The 26751-nt window shown below is 44.4% G+C and overlaps 1 protein-coding gene across 1 annotated transcript; it reads left to right on the top strand.

Moving 5' to 3' along the window:
* The first annotated feature begins 10770 nt into the window (after window positions 1–10770).
* Window positions 10771–25230, top strand: LOC311223130 (uncharacterized protein). The gene is made up of 3 exons (XM_084307880.1): window positions 10771–11000; window positions 17624–17755; window positions 24094–25230. Exons 1-3 carry the CDS (start codon window positions 10944–10946, stop codon window positions 24232–24234), a joined length of 330 nt encoding a protein of 109 aa, XP_084164006.1. The 5' UTR covers window positions 10771–10943; the 3' UTR covers window positions 24235–25230.
* Window positions 25231–26751: the final 1521 nt, after the last annotated feature.

Here is a 26751-nt window from a genome sequence, read left to right as displayed (position 1 = left end):
AATTTTTTTTTTTATAAAAAAGATATCTAACCCTAACTAACCTTACTGTCATGCACTTGTCCTAATAAACTAACCTACACTGTAGCACTCAACACTTTGATGAACATTGTTACTCAGCTGATAGAGTTGTGCCATTCCTGATGACTTGTCATACAGAACTTGTAAGTCACTTTGGATAAAAGCGTCAGCTAAATGACTAAATGTAAATGTAAAATTAGGCCCTATGTTCCCACAGCCCTATGTTCCAACATTTCTAAGATGTATCTCAAAATGAGGCCCTATGTTCCCACAGCCCTATGTTCCCACATTCCTAAGATTTTTCTCAAACTGAGGCCCTATGTTCCCACAGCCCAATGATCCCACAGCCCTATGTTCCCACATTTCTAAGATTATTCTCAAAATTAGGCCCTATGTTCCCACAGCCCAATGGTCCCACAGCCCTATGTTCCCACATGTCTTGTTGTGACTCCCACCTCGTCACCACTTGTCAAGCCCAATCAGGCGCAATTCAGAGCAGCTGGGTGCATTCGGAGGCAGAGACACCAGCAGCTCCTGACAGTCTGTCTCTCCGTGCTTGATCGTACTGATCACTTGTGGAACCGTACTCCCCCAGCAATCCCTGTGTCGCTCCCCGCTCTCTCTCTCTCCACCAATCGCACCTCTAGAATTCTCCCCCTCTCCTCATGGATGGACCCCACTCCCCGGATAACCCCCCTCCCTCTGTTAAGACTGGACTGGTTAGTACACGCACACGAACAACAGCCTTATCACATTTACATAAAGTACACCACATTAGTTTTGTACGCGGCTAGACACACGCACCTATGTTCCCACAGCCCAATGGTGTGGTGTACAGTCCCCCCCCCCACCCACCCACCCAACCCCACCCCACCTACCCTACCTCCTCCAATGTACAGTTTCTACGTCAAATGTATATACTCTCTTTTCTGGACGCTTTTTGTATCACAAACAGTACTGTATTTGCAAATCTGGTATGTCATAAATGTATAGATGTAGCAGTACTGTCTATCTGTATGTCGTGTGTGTCATATATGTTATGATGAATTGAAAATGGGGGACCCTGATGTAAACAAGACGAATGAATGAATGAATGAAAATTAATGAATGAAAACTTTATTTAACAGATTGCAGAATGGGTACAATACAGTACGGCTCAATACACACAATTGTTAAGGGGATGCAGACCTGAAAAAGACGTTTGTCTTGTTTCCATCAGGGTCCCCCATTTTCAATTCATATAGACATTTATGACATACACAACATACATGACATTTATGGCATAGGGACATATAGGTATTTAGTACCGATACATTTGTGACAAACGGTATTCAAATATACAGTACTGTTACCCCTAGATCCTGACAGAGTATATACATATGATGGGGAGGGGACTGTACATTAGGAGGGGGTGGGTGGGTGGGAGGGAAATATACATACGGCGGGGAGGGAATATATACATGCGGTGGGGAGGAGACTGTCTATTAGGAGGTGGTGGGGGTTTTGGGCATTTACGGTGGCCAGTTTCGAATTGCAGCCTCCCGTAGGTGCTCTTTAAGAGCAGTTTTGAATGTGGGTAGGGATTCACATTCCTTTACAGCTTTGGGTAGGGCGTTCCACATTGATGTGGCATAATTGCAAAACGTGTTTAGTCCCTTGTTTGAGCCGAATCTGGGTTTAACATGATTTGTTGAGCTTCCTCTGGTGTAGTGGTTGTGGTATTCACTGACATTTGGGAAGTATTTTGACATGTACATGGGTACCTTAGTCGTATAGTGTATCTTGTAGACCAGGCCCATTGCAAGTTGCTGTACTCTGTCGTCTACTCTAAGCCATCCTAGGTTGTCAAAGTGGGCAGGGGTGAGGTGGGTTCTGGGGGTAAGGTCAAGTAGTAGTCTGACCAGTTTGTTTTGTGATGTTTGTAATTTTGTTTTAAGCGCCTTTGAGGTGCTTTGGTACCATGAGGTGCACGCATAGTCGTAGTACCCTTGAATGAGTGCTCCTGCCAGAGTCTTCAGGGTATTCTTGTTTACCAGAGAGGAGATCCGGTACAAGAATCTAGTTCGTTGGTTGACTTTTTTTATTACATTGGATGCCATTTTGTCACAGGAAAGATTTTCCTCTAGGATGGAACCCAGGTAGGTAATTTCGTCTTTCCTTGTGACAATATTGTCACCCACTGCAACTGAAAACTGAAAGTCTTTCTCTGGTCTGCATCCCCTTAACAATTGTATGTATTGAGCTGTACTGTACTGTACCCATTCTGCAATCTGTTAATAAAGTTTTCAATCAATCAATCAATCCCACAGCCCTATGTTCCCACATTTCTAAGATTTTTCTCAAAATGAGGCCCTATGTTCCCACAGCCCAATGGTCCCACAGCCCTATGTTCCCGGATGAACCCTCTACTACCAGAAGACAATTGGATAGGTTGGGTGTAATTGGCTACCAAATTAAGAGAACGGGGGATAAAATCAGATACAAATGTATGAAAAAAGGAAACGTGGGAACATAGGGCTCTGGGAACATAGCCACGCTCCTGTTAATGCAGTAAAGAAAAGGAGGGAGGCTTTGTGGATGTTTAATTTTAAAAGTCTGTATCTCAATGGGATGAATGAGGATTTAAATGAATTTATGAGTTTATAGTTTGTTTTCAGTATTTTGTTTTTATGATGGGGACATTTCATTGGTTTGTTTGGGAATGTAATCTAGTTTCTGATTGGCATGTTGCCAATTAGTTGTCCATTGGGGGCGTCATTTCACATGGGTATTTAAGCTCCATTGTTGTAATTTGTCATCATGTAACTCTAATGGAGTCATGTTGCCACAACGCATTGGTTTTAATTGTATCATTAAAGATGTTAAAGTTAGAGGTTCTATGTAGGATTGCTAGTAACTGTCTAACTGCATATATAACTGTTTCCAATAGAGGGCGCTCTAGGCAGAGCCACTCATGATACCACCAGGTGGTGAGTATAAAAAGAGATGTCTCCTCCCCCTCTATCTCTTCTTCCCCACCTACCTCTCACGGAGAGGAGGACTCATGTGCTGCTGTTTAACCATGTGAATGAAATAAACCATGCCAAAGGCTAAAGATAGAAACCATGCCTCTTGACCACATTATTGTCGCCCCATAGCCAGATTCTGTCAACAGGTTATGGGCCCAGATCACGCCGGGGCGAAATAATAAGGGTAGCAAGTTTAGCTAAAGTATAGGCTAGGTTAGCACCGGGAGTACCGCGTGGCTAGACGCTAGGCCAACAGGAGCTAAAGCTACGCCCACCATCAAAGAGCAACATGGAATCCAACACGATGATCCTGTGCGTCAAGAGGAAGCGGGGCACCGACCCCACCGACGGGCTTCTGGAGCGCAAGCGGACCCGCCCGGAGAGCAGCGTGCAGAGTCCCGGGGAGGCGGCACCGGGGGAGACGGAGCCTGCTGAGCCCAACGGAGGCGAGGGGGAGAACCCCGTCTTAGAACTCGTGGCGACCAAGGGAAAGAACAAATGGCCCTCATTTAATGGAGGACTACGAGCTCTGGGAAGAGCGCATGTTATGCTGCATGCACGGTGCGGGACTGAAGGAGACGATCTTGACAGCCCCCACGGGACCACTGACGGCGGAAGAGCAAGCCCTGGACGACCAGCGTAACGCAGACGCGTACTGTGAGTTAGCGCCACTGCTCGACGACACAAGCTTGGGGCTGATATTCCGCGACACTAAAGACAAAGGCCGAGAAAGCCTGGGGGTGTTGAGAGAGCATTACATCGGGCGAGGAAGACCCAGAGTCGTGGCCCTCTACATAGCACTAACAGCCCTGAAGAAGGGGCACACCGAGACTGTGACCGAATACGTCAACAGAGCGGAGCAGATCACGACGCCATTGACGAGTGCAGGAGAAGCACCAAGCGATGGGCTAATGATGGTGATGGGAGGACTACCGGAGCTGTACAAACCGTTCACACTCCTGGTAACACACGGTTCAGCGGATATGACGCTGGGACAGTTCAAGGCCAAGTTAAGAAACTTCGAGGCCTCAGAAGATACCTACCCAGCCGCCGCGGAGGCGGGAGAGAGGGTGCTGAAGGCCCGAGCGACGCCAACGGAGAAGACCAGGCCCACGACGGAGCTGGCGTGTTGGCGATGCAGAGAGAAAGGCCATCGGAGAGGTAACTGCACAAGGACTGTCTGGTGTGGCTTCTGCAGATCCACGAGGCACACAGACTGAGCGTGCATGAAGAAACGCGACCAGGGCGCGCGATACGCACATGGACAAGATGGCGGCTATGGTCGGCGTGAGACGAATCGAGGCGACGCCCGGAGAGTAGCGGGACAAGAGGGCTTCATCCCCAGGGCGCAGACAGCGTACGTCACCAGGCCAACGCAGCTGCAGCAGGCCCAAAGGAAGGGACTGATTGTGGACACAGGTGCGTCGTCCCACGTCATCAACGACAGGAGTCTGTTCAAGAACTTTGACAACACTTTCCGCCCGGAGAGACGCAGCATGGAGCTGGCAGACGGGAAGCGCACCTACGGGTTGGCGAAAGAGAGAGGAGACGCACAGGTATGCCTCACGGACAGCAGGGGGCGCCGCCGTACAGTGACATTAAAGAACGCTCTCTACTACCATCGTTCCCACAAGGACTATTCTCTGTAATAGCTGCTACTGCGAACGGTGCCAGAGTGTTCTTCATTGAAAGTAAAAATGTTCTTGTAGAGCCCAACGGTACGCAATTTAACATAGGTGTACCAGAGAATGTATTACCTGCAAACAGAGTGTAATGACAACGACAAGTGTAATGATGACAATGATATGTGTAAAGTGACTGTCAGTCACGATATTCAGACATGGCATGAGATTATGGGTCATTGTAATTATGAGGAAACTGCAAGCAGTGACAGAAGGCATGCACATTGAAGGTGAAAAGCGTAGACCTGATAAAGAATGTGCATAAAGGGGAAGTTTGCTCAATCGAGAAACAGAAATCCCACAGAAAAAGTAAAGGTACCACTTGCGCTAGTTAACACAGATCTTGCCGGTCCAGTAAGAAACGAGTCCATAGGAGGCTTTAGATATGTACAGTCTTTTACAGATGTGTGCACAGGGGCGGTGTTTGTTTACTTTCTCAAAACAAAGAGTGACACACTCCAGGCCACGGAAAAATTCCTGGCAGACATAGCCCCTTATGGTAACGTAAGATGCTTGAGGTCCGACAACGGAACCGAGTTCACAAACCGAGAGTTCCAATCACTGTTGAGGAGGAACAAGATAAGACAGGAGACGTCATGTCCATATTCCCCTCACCAGAATGGAGTGGCAGAGAGGGAATGGTGCACTCTTTTCGAAATGGCTAGGTGTAAGCTAGTAGACAGTAACTTACCTAAGAGTCTATGGCACTATGCGGTACAAGAAGCCGCTTACACCAGAAACAGGTGCTTTAATAAGCACACGGGCACCACCCCGTATACAGCACTGACAGGAAAGAAGTGTAATCTAGCTAGAATGCACAAATTTGGATCAGTGTGTTATGCGTACCTGCAGGACAGAGGAAAGCTCGAGATGTGAAAAAGGACTCTTTGTAGGGCACGACAAGGGAAGCCCCGCTTTCCTGGTTTATTATCCCGGTAAAGGGGGAGTGCAGAAACACAGGCTGGTCAAGTTTGTCACAAAGACAACATGTGAGAGTGTAAGAATCTCGTTGTTGGTGTGTGGACCCAGGCGCAATACAGGAATGAGAGAGAGGCAGGACACAAGCGGGGTGTAGTTGAGAAGAGGCTTTACTTCACTTCTTTGGAGTACAACTACAACAACAAAACAATAAACGTACCACAGCCTAAGCCGGCAGATAAAGAATATACAACAAAGGGTACAAGCGTGAATAGCACGGAAAGGTGCTATCACAACCATAATGATAATAATGTTCTGACAACAACGGACGACACAAGATACGTTTACAAACCGACAGGGGAGTACCAGGACAGCACAGAATATATACTAACAGTGATTGCTAAACAGGAACAGCTGGGGAAGAGGGGAACATGAATATGGACACACACAGGAACATGAATACACAGAGGGAACAAGACTAGACACTAGACTAACAGGGATAATAGGGACACATAATAATAGGCAACAAGGTCTTGAGCCAGGCAGGGATTAAACATAAGTAAACATAACAACACGGGGAACAAGAACATAGGCAATGCATTAGTGATAACTAATAATAGGCAGCCAGGTCTTGAGCCAGGTAGGGATTCAACATTGTGACAGAATGAGAATACATGAGGACAACAACAGAGTTGACAATAAATGTACGTAACGGTCCATATGAAGGGTGGCAAGGGCGACGGCCCATAGCACCGCGAACAGACCGCCCGGGGGCGCCAGAGGACTGTCCAGAAAGTTCAGATCATGACAGAGAGCGAGACACAGACAGAGGAGCCAGAGCTGAACTCCAGAGTGAGGTGTGAAGAAACAGAGACACCTCAGCCCAGTGTACTTAGCACGGTCGTGCAGGCAGACAGTCAGCCACCCCCGGAGGGCGATGACGAGGAGCACCCAAGGGTGACGTCACATGCCCCAAGCAGTGGGAGGTATCCCTCAAGGGAACACAAACCCCCAAACTACCCGACAGACTATGCCCGGAGAGGAAGTGACGAGGAGGACAGTACACTTACCACCATTGATTACTGCTACAGGGTAGTCATTGGGGTACTTCAGACCTTTAAAGAGGCCATAGTGTCCCCTGAATCAAGTAAATGGGAGAGAGCAATGGATGAGGAGATGAGGTCCCTAGAGGACAACCACACCTTTACTCTAACCAAGTTACCAGAGGGCAGACAGACAGTGGGAGGGAAATGGGTATACTCAATCAAGGAGGATATTGAAGGCCACGACAAGTACAAAGCGAGGTTTGTAGCTAAAGGTTACAGTCAGAGGGAGGGGATAGACTACGGTGAAACATTCTCCCCCACAGCCAATCTGACCAGTATAAGGGTAGTGATGCAGAAAGCAGCTGAGGACAATTTGATTTTACATCAGATGGATGTGAAGACAGCCTATCTGCACGCACCCATAGATAGGGAGATACAACCTGAAGGTTACGAAAAGAAAGGAGAGAATGAATGAATGAATGAATGAAAACTTTATTTAACAGATTGCAGAATGGGTACAATACAGTACGGCTCAATACATACAATTGTTAAGGGGATGCAGACCTGAGAAAGACGTTTGTCTTGTTTCCATCAGGGTCCCCCATTTTCAATTCATATAGACATATATGACATACATGACATACAGATAGTCAGTACTGCTACATCTATACATTTATGACATACCAGATTTGCAAATACAGTACTGTTTGTGATACAGAAGGAGTCAAGAAAAGGGAGTATATACATTTGACGTAGAAACTGTACATTGGAGGTTGGGTGGGGGGGGTTGGGTACATTGGGATATTGACAACCATACTGGGTAATTTACATTGGAGGTGGTTGGGGGGGGGGGGGGGCGGGGGGCACACTGTATAAACAAGTAACACTGTACATTGAGGGGGGGGGGGGGGGAGGAGACACTGTACAAACAAACACAATTGTACATTGAACTATTGACAAAACCATACTAGGTAAATGACTGTACATTGGAGGGGGTTGGAATGATTGGGTTAGGATATTTACAGGGGCCAGTGTTGAATTGCAGTCTCCCGTAGGTGTCCCTTGAGAGAGGTTTTGAAAGTGGGTAGTGATCCACATTCCTTTACAGCTTTGGGTAGGGCGTTCCACATTGATGTGGCATAATTGCGAAACGTGTTTAGTCCCTTATTTGAGCCGAATCTGGGTTTGACATGATTTGTGGAGCTCCCTCTGGTGTTGTGATCGTGGTATTCACTGACCTTTGGGAAGTATTTTGACATGTACATGGGTACCTTGGTCGTGTAGTGTATCTTGTAGACCAGGCCCATTGCAAGTTGTTGTACTCTGTCGTCTACTCTAAGCCATCCTAGGTTGTCGAAGTGGGCAGGGGTGAGGTGGGTTCTAGGAGTAAGGTCAAGCAGTAGTCTGACCAGTTTGTTTTGAGATGTTTGTAATTTTGTTTTTAGCGCCTTTGAGGTGCTTTGGTACCATGAGGTGCAAGCATAGTCGTAGTACCCCTGAATGAGTGCTCCTGCCAGAGTCTTCAGGGTGTTCTTGTTTACCAGAGAGGAGATCCGGTACAAGAATCGAGTTCGTTGGTTGACTTTTTTTATTACATTGGATGCCATTTTGTCACAGGAGAGATTAGCCTCTAGGATGGACCCCAGGTAGGTAATTTCATCTTTCCTTGTGACAATATTGTCACCCACTGTAACTGAGAAGCCGTCGGTCTTGCTGAGTTTGTTATTTGAACCGAAGAGAATGGACTCTGTTTTGCCCATGTAGCTAGTGTATAAGCTGGAAAAATCCATTTACGGCCTGAAACAGTCTGGGCGAAATTGGAACGAGATGCTTCATACATGTCTCATTGAAGATCACTTCATACAGAACCCAGTAGACCCCTGTGTTTACTCAAGGGAGTCAAAAGAGTCAGGAAAAGTGATCATCGTCATTTGGGTGGATGATTTGATCATCGCAGCAGACAACACTAGAAACCTAGCACAGGTGAAAGGTATGCTCTCCACCAGATTTAAAATGAAAGACCTTGGAAGGTTAAAGCATTTTCTAGGCATGGACTTTGAACAGTCTGCCAATTGTGTAAAAATATCCCAGAAGAGATATGTGGAAAAGATCCTGAAACGTTTTGACATGCAAGAATGAAGATCAAGGGAAACACCATGTGATCAAAGATTTGACTACCAGGAGGATGCTCAGAAACTGACAGATGTAAAAATGTACAGAGAAGCTGTGGGTAGCCTCATTTATTTAACAACATGTACCCGCCCTGACCTATGTTTTGTAGTGAGTAAACTGACACAGCATTTTGCTGACCCCACAGAGGAGCATTGGATTACAGCAAAGCATGTCTTTTGTTATCTCAAAGGTACAGCAGATAAACAGCTGTGTTTCAGAAAGAGCAGCAAGGGTTTAGGACTTAAAGCCTACAGTGATGCAGACTGGGCAGCTGACACCACAGATAGAAGAAGTTCCACAGGATATTGTGTGAGTTTGAACACAGACAGCTCGCTGGTTTCGTGGAAAACAAAGAAGCAGCCCACAGTGGCACTATCAACTTGTGAAGCCGAATATATGGCTCTAGCTATGACTATACAGGAGTGTATTTATCTAGAACAACTGCTCGAAGGGATGGATACCTATGTATATAAGAAGACTGTTGTTGGCGGTCAGGTGGCGTAGCGGAGATTGTGCTCGTCACCAATGCAAGAGGCTGCGGTCTCGACTCCCGGAGAGTCAGCATTGCCTTGGCTCGGGCTGATCGCTATACTAACTCGTTTGGCTGAGTTAGGGGGAGGGGAGCCGTGGGTGGGTCCTGGGCGTTGTGGACAGCGACCCCTACAGTTCGGTCGGGGCGCCTACTCAGCAAGGGTAGGATCTGGAGAGAGGTAGTGCGACCTTCCACACGTTACACTCTCCCAGTGAGAATCTGCGCGGCCAGGCTGGCTGCCGGCTGGCTGCACATGCGTCGGAGGAAAGCATGTGACAGTCTCCGGCCTCTCGGACCAACAGTAGGGGAAAGTGTGCAACAACCAGGAAGGGGGTTGGGAATTGGCATAACGACTAACAGTGGGATGGGAGAAAATCGGAAAAAGAAGGAGGGGGAAAAAGATAATAAAAAAATTAAATAAAAAAATTAAAAAGAAGACTAGGACAACCAGGGAACCATTGCGATTGCTAGAAACCCTGTGTGCCGGCAGAGATGTAAACATGTCGATATAAAATATAATTTCATCAGATCTGTCATCAGAGAAGAAAGGATGACACTGCTTTATTGTCCAACGGACGACATGGTAGCAGACGCTATGACGAAACCTGCTTCCAAATTTAAATTGAAGAGATTTGCAGAGGTCATGTTTGGTGTGTAGATATTGACTGCCATATTATTTTTGATGTTTTTGGATTGTATTATTTCCTTTGTCAAATGTTTTCGGAGAAGTTATCCAGTGTGCTAAAACAACCCTAAGTGGGAGTGTTAAAGTTAGAGGTTCTATGTAGGATTGCTAGTAACTGTCTAACTGCATATATAACTGTTTCCAATAGAGGGCGCTCTAGGCGGAGCCACTCATGATACCACCAGGTGGCGAGTATAAAAAGAGATGTCTCCTCCCCCTCTATCTCTTCTTCCCCACCTACCTCTCATGGAGAGGAGGACTCATGTGCTGCTGTTTAACCATGTGAATGAAATAAACCACGCCAAAGGCTAAAGATAGAAACCATGCCTCTTGACCACATTATTGTCGCCCCATAGCCAGATTCTGTCAACAAAAGAACCTTATTTTTCCATCGACCAAGAATATAGTTATATTTTTCTCCCTCAAAGATTAAGGCAAAACATTTACCTTGATTGGTTGTAACAGTATACAAATTAAATAATATATACGTACCTCCATCAAAGATTATGAACCTACACAATACAGTTTGGCTGTAATACTTTAGTATAATTTTGATCTTTGCTACAATGGGAGGAAATCACTGTTGGAACCTCACTCCCCAGTTCTATGGTCACAAGCAAGAATTTGGGTGATGGCGAACTTCACCACTAGGGGTGGTAGAGCGTAGATTCTGAAACCAAATGAATATATGAAGAAGAGTGCATGTAAATAGGAAGTGTGGGACGTGTTCTTCAATCTCGGTGATCTTCCCTTGAATATTTCGACGAGAACAGTGAATTCGCGCATGTTATACAACTGTAATCAAATAGCTAACGTTGAATTTGTTATAAATAGCTAAATAATTTGTTATTGCAGTGTTATCGAGAACTCCAAAAGCTAATTATGTCGGGTTCAGCGAACAACGGAGATGAAATGTCAAACGCTCAACTATTTCAGCAGGTGGGTAACGTTTCACCCGCACACCATCATCATCACACTGCAGCGTGTTACAAGGGAGATATGATGGAAATGGGTTTTGCCTAGTGTATGAAGTCTGAACTGTTTGGCCGCTGCGGGGGGTGGGTGGGTGGGTAGGTAGACTACAACATATTTGCATTTGTTAGCGATCTAAACAATCAATCCATGCCAAAGCTAGATATGTAAAAGGTGAAAGACTCACACCCACAGTCATGCTGATTTGGCAAAATTGCATCCAGCCGTTTTAGTTTGAAACAACTTTTAGTCAGCGAAGTGCAGGTCCGAGGCAACCCAGTCACGTGACTCGGTTGGTATAGAGTGTTTTCACGGCGCGTCATCATACCGGATGTCGCCCCTTTTGGGAGATACTGAACGTATCCAACGCAAGCGAACTAGCAACTGTTCCTGATCATTGTTGCTCAAAATGGTCAATTATTGTCTGTTTTTGTCTGTACTACCGGGAAAAGCATTAGAGTATTTCAGATAGCCAAAAGCTATTACAAATCAGGGAGAAGAAGAGTGCAAAAAAAGGAGGCGAACACCCCCTCTCCTCTCCCGTCTGAACGAACTACCAAAGTACCGATCAGCATTTCAATCCAAACATTTGTACTAGTAGACTATTAGAAAAAAAAATTAAATGTAAAGATCAGTTGATCTAGTAATGTTATTGAATCGCCCAGCTTGGCTTTCACTATACACATGACATGTCATCGATGACGAGCTGATACTGTGCCTTGCTCACCCATCCACACACCAGGCAATAGTAGGAATAGGCATCAAAACATTTGTAAGATTTAAGGTCTTCATCTGTGTATGGGCTTGGTGAAAAAACGAGCTAGTTCACTATGTTGGGATAGGCAATAAAAGGCAGAATTGTCGGGTCATAACGTAAGAGGATGCTGTCATCTACCTGCTGAACCGAGCCTACACTCACCTAGACAAGCCGGGGAGCACTGTGAAGAGTCATGTTCTTTGACTTCTCCAGTGCTTTTGATACCATAAGGCCTGGGCTACTGGGTGAGAAGTTGGAGGCGATGCAAGTAGAGGCCCCCCTGGTGTCCTGGGTTGTGGACTATCTGACGGGCAGACCACAGTACGTGCGCCTACAGAGCTGTGTTTCAGACAGACTGGTCAGCAACACCGGGGCCCCGCAGGGGACAGTCCTCTCTCCCTTCCTCTTCACTGTCTACACCAACGACTTCCACTGTCGGTCAGAGTCCTGCCACCTTCAGAAGTTTTCTGATGACTCTGCGATAGTGGGATGTATAAAGGACGGTGACGAGAGGGAATACCCGGAACTGGTAGTGGACTTTGTCACATGGTGCGATAATAACCACCTGCAGCTAAATGTGGCGAAGACCAAGGAACTGGTTGTGGAGCTGGGGAGGAGGAGGAGTCCACCTGTGAGCTGTGACCCCTGTTTCCATCAGGGGAGTTGATGTGGACATGGTTGAGGATTACAAATACCTCGGTGTGCACATCGACAACAAACTGAACGGGTCAAAACATGCAGAAGCACTATACAAGAAGGGCCAGAGCCGACTCTACTTCCTCAGAAGGCTGAGATCCTTCAATGTCTGTACAAGGATGTTGAGGATGTTCTATAAGTCGGTGGTGGCGGGCGCCTTCTTGTACGATGTGACCTGCTGGGGCAGCGGACTGAGAGCAGTGGACACAACCAGGCTGGATAAGCTGGTCAGGAAGGCCAGCAGCGTGGTTGGGGTGGAGCTGGACTCTCTAGCGAGGGTGGCGGAGAGGAGGAGCCTTGCTAAGCTCCAGGCCATCAGGGAAAACTCCACCCACCCACTATACACAGACTTGGCTGACAGGAGGAGCATGTTCAGTGCTAGGCTCACACTACCCAAATGCAGCACTGAACGGCACAGGACGTCCTTCATTCCAACAGCCATCAGACTATATAATGCATCACTGTGCCTCACTGCATCACTGAGCACAGAGCGGCAGCTCAATAGTGGCAGGAGGCCGAGACTAGCGGCCTCCAGGCTCCACAACAGGGGGCAGCGACGGCTGCCAGACATTGATCTAGGACTTATAGGAACCCAAGGAGGACAATACACTACCTGAAGAATACTGCACCTTGTGACACTGTGAATACTGGAATATATATTTCATTTATATTTCATTTAGTTAGATTTAAATTATAATTATATTGACCAAATTGTTTACACTGCTTCCCCCATGCTCGGTACATTCTTACTGTATTTATTTCTGTATATTTTATTTCATTTCATTTTATTCTATTTTACTCTACTCTTATCCTAGGCAACTTGATTTGATTTGTGTTATTATTCTAATTGTGACCTGTCCTGTTTAAATGTTGTGCGATTTGCAGTGTCAAATTTCCCACTGGATAATAAAAGTATTTCTATTCTATTCTATAACCAGTGATGCGTTCCTCATGGGACAGGGTTGCACGCAGTGCAGCCAAAGTTTTGTGAGCAGAAGCGTGTGCACGGCACGTGCGTGCACACAGGAATGCGCTGCACTCGCCAACTCGCTATAAGTACCCACCTGGGCTACTTTGCATATCAATAGCGCCGGTCGTCAGGTGTGTTAAATACGTTCTCGGATACATTCACACAGAATTTGTGAATGAAATGTGTTCCATTCCATTCGTAGAGGCAATTAGGCCTAACAAAAATAATGGTTGGTTTCAGGTTGCCGACCGACCCTGCCGATTTAGGTGCGACCCAATATATTTTATGAGTTTAAAAAAAAAATTATATATTAAAAAAAAAAAAAAATCCTTTTTTTTTTTTTTTTTTTTTTTTTTTTTTTGAATAAAGTTTCATAGAAATCTTAGTCAAAGATTTAGTATTATGGATATTAAACATGCTGGCAGAGTACATGCATCCATGTTGTTGTGAACATTTTAACCCTTTCACTGCCACACGACAGCCGGTTAACCCTTTCACTGTGACAATACAGAAGGTTAGCCCTTTACTATCACACAACCGACGGCGATGCTCCATCATTAGCATCATTAGCTCCGCATCCGCGGAGCTAATGATGCTAATGATGGAGCATCGCCGTCGGTTGTGTGATAGTAAAGGGCTAACCTTCTGTCGTGTGGCAGTGAAAGGGTTAATTAAATAAAGAAATTCCCTATCCATAGTCGCCGTGGGAAAGAATAAAAAAAAAAAAAAATAAAATAAATTCCCTACCTACCCATGGGCCAAACTGACAACCAACCTGAAACCAACTATTATTTTTGTTAGGCCTCAGTGTTGATATGAGGAACGCAACACTGGTCCTGGCTACGGAAGTTGGACCTGGCTACGGGTGGTTAGGAGACCCTTATCAGTAGGGATGGGTACCTTTCACATTTGAACCGATACCGGTACCTGTGAATCGATACCGGTACCCAACGGTACCTTTTTTCGGTACTTTAGTCTCAAGAAATTTAATTTACCTACCTCAGTCGTAAAAAAAAAATCAACTTCAAATAACTACAAGTTTTCGGCTTGTCATTGCTCCGACTGCTTTGTTGTTGAATCAAGTCAAATCCTAGGTAAGCATATATTGTGCGTGTGAACGTTGACATGAAAAGAAAAAAGTAAAAAAATTAAATAAAAATAAAAAAAAGAACCGAATTCGGTACCCATCCCTACTTATCAGCAGATCTGAGGGTCCTGACGTTGGTATAGGGGGTGAGGAGGTCTGCTAGGTAAAAGGGGGCCTTACCATTGATTGATTGAGAACTTTATTAACAGATTGCAGAATGGGTACAATACAGTACAGCTCAATACACACAATTGTTAAGGGGATGCAGACCAGAGAAAGACTTTCGTCTTGTTTACATCAGGGTCCCCCATTTCAATTCATCAGGACATATATGACATACATGACATACAGATAGTCAGTACTGCTACATCTATAAGATAAGATAAGATAAGATATTCCTTTATTGATCCCCTTGGGGAAATTCAGGCATCATAGCAGCATGGGGGGGAGGGGGGGAGGGGTACAGGTAGTAAAACAACACAGTATACAGGTAGTAAAAGACAACACAGGCAGTGTAAACAATTTGATCAATATGGTCAATATAATTTACTATCTGACTAGCTGAGGAATATTCACATTATTCACAGTGTCACATGAGGTGCAGTATGCAAGAGGTAGTGTTATAATTTACTATCTACTGAGTGTACATTAATCAAAGTACCAGGGTAGTCTACTTTGTCCCCCTTGGGTTCCTATAAGTCCCAGGTCAATGTCTGGTAGCAGTCGCTGTCGCTGCCCCCTGTTGTGGGGCCTGGAGGCTGCTAGTCGCTGCCCACTGTTGTGGAGCCTGATGGCCGCTGGTATGAAGGACTGTCCGAGGCGGTTAGTTGAGTGTACATACATATACATTTATGACATACCAGATTTGCAAATACAGTACTGTTTGTGATACAGAAGGAGTCAGGAAAAGGGAGTATATACATTTGACGTAGAAACTGTACATTGGAGGAGGTTGGGTGGGGGGGGGTTGGGTACACTGGGATATTGACAACCATACTGGGTAATCTACATTGGAGGTGGTTGGGGGGGGGGGGGGGGGGGGGCACACTGTACAAACAAACAAAATTGTACATTGGACTATTGACAACCATACTAGGTAAATGACTGTACATTGGGGGGGGTTGGGTTAGGATATTTACAGGGGCCAGTGTTGAATTGCAGTCTCCCGTAGGTGTCCCTTGAGAGAGGTTTTGAAAGTGGCTAGTGATCCACATTCCTTTACAGCTTTGGGTAGGGCGTTCCACATTGATGTGGCATAATTGCGAAACGTGTTTAGTCCCTTATTTGAGCCGAATCTGGGTTTAACATGATTTGTGGAGCTCCCTCTGGTGTTGTGATCGTGGTATTCACTGACCTTTGGGAAGTATTTTGACATGTACATGGGTACCTTGGTCGTGTAGTGTATCTTGTAGACCAGGCCCATTGCAAGTTGCTGTACTCTGTCGTCTACTCTAAGCCATCCTAGGTTGTCAAAGTGGGCAGGGATGAGGTGGGTTCTAGGAGTAAGGTCAAGCAGTAGTCTGACCAGTTTGTTTTGAGATGTTTGTAATTTTGTTTTTAGCGCCTTTTGAGGTGCTTTGGTACCATGAGGTGCAAGCATAGTCGTAGTACCCTTGAATGAGTGCTCCTGCCAGAGTCTTCAGGGTATTCTTGTTTACCAGAGAGGAGATCCGGTACAAGAATCGAGTTCGTTGGTTGACTTTTTTTATTACATTGGATGCCATTTTGTCACAGGAGAGATTAGCCTCTAGGATGGAACCCAGGTAGGTAATTTCATCTTTCCTTGTGACAATATTGTCACCCACTGTAACTGAGAAGCCGTCGGTCTTGCTGAGTTTGTTATTTGAACCGAAGAGAATGGACTCTGTTTTGCCCATGTGTAATGATAGTTTGTTATCAGCGAGCCATATGCAGATTCTGCCTAGTTCCGAGCTGAGGGTTTTTTCAACCTGTAACTTGTTCTTGTCAGAGACCAGCAGGGCTGAGTCGTCCGCAAACAGGAACAAGTTGCAGTCACAAGCTGACGACATGTCATTTGCATAAATTAGGAACAGTAGCGGTCCTAGTATGCTTCCTTGTGGAACACCACAGCTCACTGTGAGGGGGGGGGGGATAGGGTACCGTTTACCTCTACCATCTGTTCCCTCCCCTCAAGGTAGGATTGCATCCAGCTCACTGATAGACTATCAAAACCAATTGCTTTTAGCTTGTCAATCAGAATGGAGTGATTGACCGTGTCAAAGGCCTTTTGTAGGTCCAGCATGACCATGCCGCAGTATTTGCCTGCGTCCACCTCTTGTCTGATGTGGTCATGTGGTCATTAAGAGCTTTATAAACTAATAGGAGAACCTTGAATTATATCCTGTAGCGCACCGGGAGCCAATGAAGGGAGGCAAGAACAGGGGTGATATGAGCTCTCTTCTGAGTACCTGTGAGCAATCTAGCAGCGGCGTTGTGGGCTAACTGTAACTGGCTATGGTCGACTTATTAAGCCCCAGGTACAGGGAGTTACAATAATGAAGTCGTGAAGATATGAAGGCGTTAATGACTCTCTCGAGGTCTGAGGGGGAGAGAATGGCCTTGATCCTAGCTATGGACCGGAGCTGGAAAAAACACCCCTTCACCACCAAGTTCACCTGCCTATTGAAGCTAAATTCAGGGTTGAAGAACACGCTCAGGTTTTTCACGAAGGGCTGAACTAGGGCAGACAGGTTACCCAGGCTGCTAGTGATAACACTGGTTTAGTTTCGGGGCCGAAAAGGAGGATTTCGCATTTAGAATGGTTAAGTTGTAGGACATTTTGTGCCATCCAGCATTTTATGTCATCTAGATGGGATCGGAGGCCCTGTATACAGCGAACAGGTCTCTACAAGGGAAGAAAGAGATGCTCGAAAATGTATAATTACAATTAGATTTAGACTAGTTTCTTTGAGGGGGGGGGGACACAAACATGTTCCACAGATTCAAGGAAATAATAAACGTATTGAGGAAAACCTTTTTAAATAAGGACCTTCTTCTCTTAACAGTTTATTTATGAACTTATTTCTTTGAATTTTGTTTATTCCACGGTGCTTCCTCAGATGGCCTTCCTGAACTGGTTACAGACACAGGGTGAGAAGCAGAAGGAGACCCTGGTGGCCGTGACTGGTATCCAGGTGGCCAGAGAGCTGATGAATCGCCTCACAGGACAGGGGAAAATAGACTCCTACAAGGTAAAGACCACTCAGTATTTTAACTGTTGATAACATAATCTAAGGTCTGTCTAAAGCTTTCTGACAAGTGAGTCATTCGATTCATTATGGTAAATAAAGACAGAGGTTGTGGACTACTGTGAAAACAGCATGCCTATTTATTTTAGAGGTTGAACGATTAATGGGTTTGATTGATTGATTAATCGGTTTGATGAAATTAAATTGGTTTGAGTGATTTAATCAGCGCCAATAGGACGTTTTACAAACTTTTGTTAATCAGTGGAACGTGGCTCTGATAGTGGCCAATGGCTGCGCAGCCTCCACCATTCATGTAGGGATGTACATCACTGTTTGCTCCATACATGAAGTCAAGGTAATATCATTGTGTATCCCTGAGATAATTTATATTTAAATTAAAGTGAACTTTATATAAGACAGCTTTATTTCTAAATGATGAGCATGATATGGTTGTTGGTTATAGGGTGGCATTAATGATTAATGACTCCTGATAATAAACAACTGTTGGGCCAAAAACAGACGTTGGTAACATGACTGCTGTACTGATATGCAGCCAAAATGTGCAACAGACTTTAAATTAAGTTTTTCAATGTAGACTAACATTACATCAGATATTTATTTAGAAAGTAATTCCCCACTCCAGTCTATAAAGTAGTAGAAGTAGAAAGCTTTATTGTCATTGCACAATACAGTACAACAAGATTGGTTTGTGCAGCACCTAAAACAATGATGCCTACATACCCACTCTACCACACAACACATCCATGATGTACTATAGACACTAGGGGTGCACCGATATATCGGTCGGGTATCGGTATCGGCCGATAAGTGCCTTGTTGACTGCAAAATCGGCCGATAAGCTCAGATGTGCCGATAGCAGTCGCCGATAAATACCCATCAATTTGTGTAGCGTCAAAAGGCAAAAAAAAAAAGTTCACTCGCGACCTACCTGCACAACGCCCGCCGTCCCCCACACACACACACACACACAAGCTACTGCATCAAAGTAACTACTTATGATTAACAAGGCATTCGTTTTGTGGCATTAACGTTATATAGTTAGTGTTACACGGACAATAACATCAGCATATTATTATTACCCATAGCAGCAAGGCATTACTCCGAGTCCGTTCATTAGCTACCGGGAGATGCAAGACTAACGTTACTGGTGAAAATGTGATTTGCGTTGGAATACTCCTTTGCCAACTTGCTGTACTTTGCTTGCAGGTCTGCAGCCATTATTGCTGCATTATGAATAGCCCCAACTTTAGCCAAGGTAACGTTATGGCTAAACCTTTAACAATAGTTAACGCTAGCTTTCGGTTAGCTGTTCAATGCTATTAATAACACAACTCCCCGTCAACACCCTCTCTCGGGAAGATGGCATTTAAGAAAGTATCTGCTGTTAAAATGACACAAACATTCGTTTTGTGGCATTAACGTTATATAGTTAAGTGTTACACGTTCAATAACAAGCATATTATTTACCCGAAGATGGCAGTAAACAAGGCATTACTCCGTTAGTCCGTTCATAGCTCGGTTCCATTCCGTTGCTCATTCCGTACCCAACTACACATTCTGCAATCTGTTAATAAAGTTTTCAACCAGACAAATGTATAGAAAGGCTTTGTTTTATTATAACATTTGTTGCAGTAAAATCATTATGTCTCATTTGGTCATGCTGTGGAGCGCCGGTCGGCGGGCCGGGCAGCTAACGTAGCTACGTTAACCCCCTGAGGTCTAAAGTTTCTAGCTCCACATTCTCAGAATATTCTCTTTTTTTTTGTTACATAATGTAAAATTACAGATTCATACCTTCAAAATAAGCCATCAATTGTCAAATTTGAGACGATAGTTTTCAATCAATGTCCTATCAAACATTCTGGTAAAATCCTAACTACTTTTCAGGATAGGACTTGAACTTGATCCAAGTTCATTCAGCTATCTGATGAGAGAACTACACTCCCAGAATTCAATGTGATCATTGTCACTAGAACCATTTCACACCTGGAGCAAAGGCCCAGTCATTCCTTTGTTATTCCAGTGAATGGACCCAGCAGGAGGCCTAGCCTAGCGACAAGCGGCCACTACATAGTTGGGTATTGAAAAAATGCTCATATCCAAAAGTAGTAGAGAGAGAGAGAGAGATAGAGAGAGAGAGATGGTATTTACAGTACTGTACCATATCAAAAAAAAAAGAAGCAAACCAATAACAATTTGTGGTTGTATTTCTCTAGAATGACTAGAAGACCTTCTGGGGTGGACGCCAAGCCTGTTCACACAACAGCAGAAACTTGCTGCACAGCCGCATGAATTTATTTTCTTTTTTTTTGATCCACTTTTTCTCCCATTTTCTATATTTTCTCCCATCCCAATTTCGTATCATCCAATTCAACCCTCCCCTGTCATGAACGCTGTTTCTTGCCTCCCACAAGCCGGCTGCAATGTGGACTAAGTCATACATAGCACAAGTCCCCTCCGGTACTTGAGGTAACAGCAGTCTCATCTTTTCACCTGCGCAGCTCGATCTCTCAGTGGCGAGGAGTAACGCGTGGGAGGCTCACGCTGCCCCGACACTTCCTGATTCTACTGCGCAGGCGCACCAACCGACCTGTAGGAGACGCGGTCCACAACGCCCAATCCCCACCCTTCAGTTTCCCTCCCCGTAATACGGCCAATGTGTATTACTGCGGACGACCAGCTAAACTGAAAACAATGTGGAGAGCTGGATTCGAACACGCGAACCCAGCGTCTCCACATTGGTGGCGAGTGCCTTGCCCACTACACCACCTAGCCGCCCCCGCATGAATTTATTTTCATTGATGAGGCTGGATTCAACCTAAGCCAAACAACACACATTCAAATCCAACCCTAACTAACCTTACTGTCATGCACTTGTCCTAATATACTAACCTACACTGTAGCACTCAACACTTTGATGAACATTGTTAGTTACTCAGCTGATAGAGTTGTGCCCTTCCTGATGACTTGTCGTACAGAACTTGTAAGTCGCTTTGGATAAAAGCGTCAGCTAAATGACTAGGTGTGTGTGTGTGTGTGTGTGTGTGTGTGTGTGTGTGTGGGTGTGGGTGTGGGTGTGGGTGTGGGTGTGGGTGGGTGGGTGGGTGGTGTAAACTCACTGACGGCACGTGTGGCAGATTTATATCCAGCTTTTAATTTGATCGTTTGTTTGTGTGTGTGTGTCTGTGAAACATGTCTTGTACTCATTTACCTCACTAAATACAGCAATGTGTAACTGTAGATTTCAAGAGAGAGAGAGAGAGAGACATTTATAATAATTATATTATTAATTCGTTTTTTTACACACACACACTAATAACATGATCATAACCAAACCAATTTCAAATGTATCATCAAGTACAAAATAGATTTGATCGTAATATTTATGAGAATGCATGTTTTTTCACACTACAGGAGGAGTATGTCACAGTATGATGTCATAATCGAACATTCTAGAACATTTGTGTTCTATATATGCAACAATTCTCTGAGCATTTCCTGGCATTTTTTCAGACTAAAACATCAATCCAGACTGGTTTGACCCTGACAGCACGTGTGGCAGATTTCATGTCAATAAAGCCCATTTGAATGAGAGCGAGAGAGAGAGAGAGCGAGAGAACAGGTCTTCACCTCTCTACTTTCTACTCTACTCAGATGGTATTTACAGTGCTGTACCAACCACCGTTATAGTTGATCATGACACTGCCAGAAAGGATGTAGTATTCCTTCTAGATGGTTCTGACGGCACAAGGAATGGATTCCCAGCTATGCATAATTTTGTTGAGAGAGTGGTGGAGAAACTCAATGTGGGAGAAAACAAAGACCGCGTCTCTGTGGTCCAGTACAGCAGAGATCAAGAGGTTCATTTCTATCTGAACACATACACCACAAAAGAGGATATTCTTGCCACGGTCAGTACTGTAAGAAAAAGAAGCAAACCAATAACAATTTGTGAAAGAAAGAAAGAGAGAGAAAGAAAGTGTGTGTGTACATGTCCACGGATGTGTGCTTGCCATAGTGATTGATGACACTTCACAGGCATGTCTTTAGTATAGGTTAGAAAGCAACCTGGGTTCTCAGAGAGAGAGAGAGAGAGAGAGAGAGAGAGCGAGAGCTCCCGTCTGGTAGAGATTTGGACTCTACTGAGCCTACCTTTCTAGTTGAAACGTTGCAATTTTTACATCATGCGTAAGCTGTCGACTAGCGAGATGCGTTGTTACAGAGCTGGTTACAGAGCTGGTCCACACTGCTATTATGAAATGACCCGAAATTTATGTAAGCTTGTCAACTAAAGCGGTCCGTGTTTAATAATAATAATAATAATGACTTGGATTTATATAGCGCGACAGCGCGGGTGAGCAAACTCGTCACACAGCAGCCAGTGATCATTCATACCTCGTATACACAGACGCACTCTGCCATACAGTAGTTAATGTTAAATAAACCCCATTTGAATTGAGAGAGTGTGTGTATGTAAGCTTTTTTTTTTTTTTATCTGAGAGAATGTCCGCGAATGTCCTCAGACTCCTCACGCAGGAGAGGAGAAACGACTGCAAAAAGTCGAGTCCCGTGGATATTATTGCAACAGATAATTCATACATATTATGTTTAGAATTTGGATGGGGGGGTAGGCTCTGATACCAGTCTCACGCCTCTGCGGGGGTGTAACACCTATTCACAGCGCACACGCCGCTATTGTGTGTGTGCGCGCGTCCATGTATGTGCGTTTCGTGACGCGATGTAGTTCTTATCGCAAATGAAGATTATTACAATCATACCATCTAGCAAGAATTAAACGTATTTACAAGTCGTATTAAGTTTAGCAAGTTGGGGGACGTATACCTTACATGTCAAAGCACTAGAAATGGCCATTTTTCTATTTTTATCGATTTCTGAAAAGATGTCCTTTTTGAGCATTTAAGAGGGATTCTAATTCTTTTGTTGTCCGCCGACGGGTTCAAAGCTCCAGCGTGACCCCTAGTGTTCTGCTCTCGCAAACAGAACAATGGCGGCATGCCCGAAAGTAGACAAATTAATAAACGCTTGCCGATTGGTGGTAAGGACAGCAGGAGGTGGGTGCTAGCGGTGTGGCGTAATTGGCAGAATCGACTGTCAATCAAAATGGTTCCATTGCATTGGTTGAAAGCTCTGGTTGAGAGAATAGTATCCCGCTGCAGGCTGCAAGAATGGTTCCATTGCATTGGTTGAAAGCTCTGGTTGAGAAAATAGTATCCCTCTGTAGGCCGCAAGACGATACTGGGAGAGAGATAGTGATACCATAAACATATTTCTTGATGTTTCCTTTTTTTAAGTAAGTAAAGAGGCCTACAAATACAAACATACACATACAAATATACATTAGTTTCATTAAAAAATTTTAAAAAATTAAAAAAAATAAAAAATACTTGTATACAAATATACAAATATCGGTATCGGCCGATAGTGTTAGTTGAACAATCGGTATCGGTATCGGCTGCCAATTTTCATATCGGTGAATCCCTAATAGACACACTACCATACATACATGTGTTGTACCCATACTCACTGACACACCACACATTCATGTACCCACTCAGACCCTAATAACCCTTGTGTTTATGTGGGACTCTGTAAAGAAACCTAATAACCCTTGTGTTTATTTGGGACTCTGGAAAGAACCCTAATAACCCTTGTGTTTATTTGGGACTCTGGAAAGAACCCTAATAACCCTTGTGTTTATTTGGGACTCTGTAAAGAACCCTAATAACCCTTGTGTTTATTTGGGACTCTGGAAAGAACCCTAATAACCCTTGTGTTTATTTGGGACTCTGGAAAGAACCCTAATAACCCTTGTGTTTATTTGGGACTCTGGAAAGAACCCTAATAACCCTTGTGTTTATTTGGGACTCTGGAAAGAACCCTAATAACCCTTGTGTTTATTTGGGACTCTATAAAGAACCCTAATAACCCTTGTGTTTATGTGGGACTCTATAAAGAACCATAATAACCCTTGTGTTTATGTGGGACTCTATAAAGAACCATAATAACCCTTGTGTTTATGTGGGACTCTGGAAAGAACCATAATAACCCTTGTGTTTATGTGGGACTCTGGAAAGAACCATAATAACCCTTGTGTTTATGTGGGACTCTGGAAAGAACCCTAATAACCCTTGTGTTCACTTTTCTATTTTGTTCTACTTTTCCCACTGAGCACCTCTGCCTTTATTTTCTGCGCTGCTGTTGATTAACAAATCAAGAGTTTCTATTTCCATTTGGTGATTGTAAATGGCAAAGCCCTGCTCTGAGAAATGACTGTTATTGTACTTTTTTGTTTGATGCAGAGAGAGTGCATCCAGAGCATTGCAGCCTTTGTTCAGAGAAACCCCAGAGCCTCACAGATGGAAATCAACACGGAGGTGGAGAAGCACGTCCTGGTGTTTGCTGCCCGTGTGAAGGCCCTTGAATCGGCCTCGATATTCTGAGTTCCACCACCATCCTCCACCAGTCACTTACTCCATTTCCCCTTGTCTCTCTACCTCACTCTGATGATATCTTTCTCTCCCCCCCCCCCCCCCCCCCTCTGTGCAAATCCTTGTGTTTTTTATACAACATTTTAATGGGGATTGGGCACAGTAGTTGACCCAATGTGCCAAAAATAATGAGTACTCAAAAAATAAAAGGGAACGTTTGTCTGGATGACACGAAGCATGTGGCCATAGACCTGTTCGCTGTATACGTCAGACTCTGTGATCGCGCGCGTCAAGGAGGCAAAAGGAACGTAATCCTGGTCAGAACAACAGGGCAGACTACAATATATTTGCATTTGTTAGCCACGCTGGTGATCTAAACAATCAATCCATGCCAAAGCTAGATATGTAAACGGTGAAAGACTCACACTCCTAGCCATGCTGATTTGGCAAAATGACATCCAGCCGTTTTCATTTGAAACTACTTTTAGTCAGGGGAGTCCCATGGTTTCTCCATAGAGCCCCGTCGTATTCTTTTAGCGTAGCAGCTCGGGCAGGTAAGGGGGCAACTTAGTCACGTGACTCAGTTGGTATTGCTGATTGGCTCGAACACGGTATGTTTGTAAACAGCGAACAGGTCCATACTGCAGTGCTAAAGTCTGACGTCTCCAACAGTAAAGGGACAGCATATGGACAACACTCTGCTGTCACATCAATATCTCATTAAAGATTCAGATTTTTCAAAAGCAATTCTTCAATTTGTTCAGTTAGTATTTCACTAGTCAAGTTGGTAATAAGAAGTACCCGGGTGCTTGTTCCCGTCCCAAATTTGAAAGTACATTTCAATTTTGTATCTCGTCCAAAGTAAATGTGTTATTTTAATTGCAACATTTTACATTGTATACACATAACCTTGCAAGGATGATGGGTATTGTGTGGACATGCTTTACATATCTGTGTTTAGTACCTTGCTATAAGTTTAATAAAAAACTATATATTTAGTGATTTGTACTGTGAGTGTTACTAGGTGTATAACCAGGGTCCTGTAAGATCTATTTTGTGTAGTTGTGATCATCAAAACAAAATAATGAGGCCATTTACAGTAGTTGGGCAAAATTGTTGTATTCATCAGTAATAGAGATTGTAAAATGGAACAAGACCAGGCAAGTTGCCCTGGTTATTAGAGAGATCATCCTGTAACAGGAAGGTTCGATCCATGCAACATCCAAATGAAGTGTCCTTGAGCAAGGCACTGAATCCCCTCCCTGCTCCAGGGGGAACTGGAAATGTCTGAGTCCTGTGGTGAAACGCCTACATGTATGTTTGTCTCTGTCTCAGAGAGAGATGGTGGAATGTCTACATGCATAATAATAATTCATTTATTTTGTAAAGCGCTTTTCAAAGACCCAAAGTCGCTGACTATAGGCAAAAAAAAAAGAAACAAAAGAAAAACAGAACCACAGGGAAACGGAGGACAATAATAATACACAGGAAACATAAAACCATGAGTAACGGGTTAGCGGTTAGCCTTCGGGAGAGGTGTTAGTTGGACAATGCCTAGGCTAACCGGTCATGTCTGCTTCCATTCATTGTGCTAAGCTAGGCTAACATGCAGCCAGATAGCTTTCTACTGAACGCACACAGAGAGGAAACTGGTATCTATCTTATTGTCTCTCTCTGGAGAAGACGGTAAGCTAACTTCCCAAAATCTTGGTGTGTTCCTTAAGGCCTATAAGCTCATTTTGCAGAGCATTAAATACATGTTGTAGATTGTCAGCTAATTGTACAGAATCTGTGGTACAGTAGATAATTGTGTCATCCGCATATTAATGGGCTTGACAGCCCTTCAAGGACAGAATAATATCATTAATATAAATAGTAAATAAAAAGGGGTTGTGGAACACCTTTTGTGATGGGTAATAATTCTGACTGGGTTTTGCCCACTTTCACACATTGGTTTCAGCCTGAAAAATAGCTCCGGAACCAACCGCAAACACTCATCAAAATCAATACTATACAGTCTATTCAACAGAAGAGAATGATCAAACGCTTTGGACAAATCTATAAACAGGGCAGCACAATGTTTCTTTTTGTCCAATGCAGAAACTATATCATTTATAACTGAAGTGGTAGCTGAGATTGTACTATGGTTGGCTCTGAAACCAGATTGATAGGTGCTTAGAACAGAGTGGTTGGGCGGTCAGGTGGCGTAACGGAGATTGCGTTCGTCACCAAACCCCCGAGCGGCTAGATTCGCCTGTTCGAGTCCAGCTCACAGCTTCGGTGTTGTCACCAGCTTGGCTGGCCGTTCACACTAATACAATTGGCAGTATTAGTGGGTGGGAGAAGCTGGCGGGGTGGGTCCGGGTCGTTGTAAACAGCGACTCCTACAGTTCGGTCGGGGCGCCTGCTAAGCGCGGATAGGACTTGAGTGGGATAGTGTGATCCTTCCACACGCTACGCCCTCTCAATGAGAATCTGCGCTGCCAGGTGAAAAGAAGCGGTTGATTGGCTGGACGTGTGTCGGAGGAA

Source organism: Notolepis coatsorum (assembly GCF_963971535.1).
Source record: "Notolepis coatsorum genome assembly, chromosome: 2".
In the NCBI taxonomy this organism is placed as follows: Eukaryota; Metazoa; Chordata; class Actinopteri; order Aulopiformes; family Paralepididae; genus Notolepis; species Notolepis coatsorum.
This window is presented reverse-complemented; position numbering and strand designations above follow the sequence as displayed.

Excerpts from the sequence above, each read along its gene's own strand:
- LOC311223130 (XM_084307880.1), top strand. The coding sequence starts at position 10,944 with ATGTCGGGTTCAGCGAACAACGGAGATGAAATGTCAAACGCTCAACTA. Across the intron at positions 11,001-17,623 it reads ACGCTCAACTATTTCAGCAG|ATGGCCTTCCTGAACTGGTT; the intron begins GTGGGTAACGTT and ends GTGCTTCCTCAG. Across the intron at positions 17,756-24,093 it reads GGAAAATAGACTCCTACAAG|AGAGAGTGCATCCAGAGCAT; the intron begins GTAAAGACCACT and ends TGTTTGATGCAG.